Here is a 2,850-nt window from a genome sequence, read left to right as displayed (position 1 = left end):
GACTGATGGCCTACAAAGCTTGTCTTTCTGTCCTCTCCACTCTGAGTCTCCGGTGAAGAAAGCTCTGTCCTTGCCCAGATGAGGCTCTGAGGGCTGAGCCCTGGCTGGTGAGCAGCTCCAGGAGACACAGTCCTCAAACAGCTGGTAAATCCTTGGTTCCAGTAAGCCCTGCCACAACCCAGCCCTGGCACAGGCTCCTCAGCTTTATCTGGAGTAAGGATTTAGGGACAGGAGTCTGGGGTTGAGGCTTCTAGGACTGAGCTTCTCTGAGAGTATCTCAAGGGGCCTCTTAGGCAAAGCCCTACTCAGTTCTCCAGGGTCTTTCTCAGGGTCAAGTTTATGAAGAGGGCATGAGGTGTTTGGCTGAGGCTGATCTCCTCCTGCTGAACACCCCCCCCCCCCCCATCAGACTGTCCTTCCTGTGCAGTAAGTGTCTTCAGGGTCTGGAGGCAGGAAAGGAATTCTGATCTGCTGAAGGTTGTCTCCTCTGTGTGTGTCCTACACTAAATGCCAAACCCCCAACATGGGACATAACACAGAGAGGGACACAGCCACAGTCTAGGCCTGACAATTCTGTGTGTGCAAAGTAGAAGTGACCCCCGCCCCCCAACACCCAGGGATTATGTGGAATCACTCACGGGATAAGGTGTAATGTCCAGTTACTCCTTCAGTCCTATGACCTCGCTTTATGATTTGTATGGTGTAGGATCCTGTGTCATTCTTGGTGACATTCTGGATCAGCAGGGATGCATTGGAATATACTGTTTCTCGTTCACTGTATGCAGGCCCAAATATAATTGTTTCAGTGTCTATCACATATGATGTAATGTAATGGTGGTGGTCCATTTTTTGGCCTTTGTACCAGATGTAGCCAGTAAGATTCTGGGGCAAATTGTGGACAAGTAGAAGAACATCCTTCCCCTCGGAAACTTTGGTTGGCTGGGCTTCAATCGTGACTTGAGCAGCGGTGGGTGGGTTCCAGAAGATTAAAAGTGATGCTAGGAGGTGGAGAGAGCATCAGTCAATATTGAGACCTATGTATGGGGGTGAAAGCATTGGGCCCTGGGTCCTGAGAAGATCTCTTCAATCATCAGCCTTGAAGATACACACACACCCCAGTAGGACAGTAGGACACACACACAAAGGGGACAGTAGGACACACACACACCCCTTTATGTGTGTGTCCTACTGTCCTACTGGGTGAAGGTCAGCAGCATGACCCCCATTCCTTCAACCCTTCTGACCTCGGCATTTTTGTTTGGAATCCTCTTCCCCAAGGATCTTCATGGCTCCCTCCACAACACCCTCAGGTCCTGCTCACATCAGGGCATCCTTAGACTTCTTTCCTGACACCTCCTTCAGAGACTCTGGGTCTTCCTTTTCTGACCTTTCCCTGCTCTGCTCCCTCCGCAGCTCTTATCAACACCTGACCTCACATTCTAGATCTCTTTGCATGTCTGTCTTCCTTCCCATGACAATGTGAGCTCCATGAGGACAGTGACTTTTGTGATCTTGGTTACACCCCAGTGCCTGGGACTGGCTGCAGACTTCTGGAAATGTGAGAGTTCCCAGGGCCCTCCATGCCTAGGTTGTTTCTTTTTTCTTTCCCCAATTGTTGAGGTTTTTTGCTGAGGACAGTGTTTCATGCCCTGCTTATATTTTCATTTGAAGTGTCATCTGATAATAGTTATTATTATCACTTTACAAAATGTGGTGTCCAGTGCTGATTAACCAGGAAAACAGAACACTTGAGATTTTCCTACCTCTTACCAATTCCTGTTCAATGTGATTTTCCTGTTTTAACCCCTGTCCCTCTCTGGTGTATTTTCCCCTATCCAGGCTGCAACAGAGCCTTCTTTCCTGTTTTTTGTTTCTTCTTTCTTTCTTTTTTTTTTTTTTTTTTTGAGACGGAATCTCGTACTGTCGCCCAGGCTGGCGTGCAGTGGCGCGATCTCGGCTCACCGCAACCTCTGCCTCCCAGGTTCATGCAAACTTCCTGCCTCAGCCTCCCAGGTAGCTAGGATTACAGGAGCACACCACCACACCTGGATAATTTTTGGTATTTTTAGTAGAGACTGGGCTTCACTGTGTTGACCAGACTGGTCTTGAACTCCTGAACTCACGATCCACCCACCTCACCCTCCCAAAGTGCTGGCTTCTTTTATTTCTTAGAACGCCATCCTGTCCAGGAACAGGATGTCCAGGACATTCCTGTCCAGGAAACCCTATCCAATCATTCTGCTTCCTCCTCCTGTCCTCTCCCAGGAAGTTCTCTCCTCACCTGTGAGCAGGAGATCCTTCCAGGTGATGTGCAGTGTGCAGGCAGGCGCTGAGAGGGGCCCCATGGCCTTTGCTGCCTGCGTGTTCTCCTCTGTGGAGATGAGCCTGGGATCCAGAAACTTTCTGAGCACAACTGTCAGCTGTGCTGTCCTTCCTCCTTCTGTGCTGAGCCTCTTCCCGGGGCAGGAGCACTTCTCAGGCTCATGGGTGGGATATGTGCCCAGGACACCTCTCTGTCCCCTCCCCTCTCAGTCTTGCCTCCTTGTCCCTCCTTCTCTTTTTCCTTTTGTCTGTGTGTCAAGTCAGTGGGAATTGTGGAGGCCTCTGTCTTTTTCAGCAGTGATTCTGTCACCACACCTCGACCCACACTATGTGCAGAAACACAAACACATACACAAAAGAGACACGCACAGACACACAGAGTCACACACATACCCTGTAGGTTGGGCAAACACAGTCCTGGACCTCAGCCTCCTGCTGTCCCCATGGCTCTGGGTTTGGGTGCACATTCACGTCCTTTGCCCTCTTTCATCCCCATCTGGCTCTCCCCTTCAGTGCAGGAGGCTGGAG

The 2,850-nt window shown here is 50.3% G+C and overlaps 1 protein-coding gene across 1 annotated transcript; it reads right to left on the bottom strand.

The window, feature by feature from the left end:
* Positions 1–638: 638 nt before the first annotated feature.
* Positions 639–2,512, bottom strand: LOC112617447 (pregnancy-specific beta-1-glycoprotein 2-like; the record flags this gene model as incomplete). The annotated part of the gene is made up of 2 exons (XM_025374223.1): positions 2,282–2,512; positions 639–998 (listed from the first exon to the last, which is right to left on the bottom strand). Coding segments are annotated over exons 1-2 (424 nt in total), but the record flags the coding sequence as incomplete, so codon positions are not given.
* Between the last annotated feature and the right edge of the window lie 338 nt (positions 2,513–2,850).

The sequence above is a fragment of the Theropithecus gelada genome, unplaced genomic scaffold, assembly GCF_003255815.1.
Source record: "Theropithecus gelada isolate Dixy unplaced genomic scaffold, Tgel_1.0 HiC_scaffold_1751, whole genome shotgun sequence".
NCBI classification, from domain to species: domain Eukaryota; kingdom Metazoa; phylum Chordata; class Mammalia; order Primates; family Cercopithecidae; genus Theropithecus; species Theropithecus gelada.
This window is presented reverse-complemented; position numbering and strand designations above follow the sequence as displayed.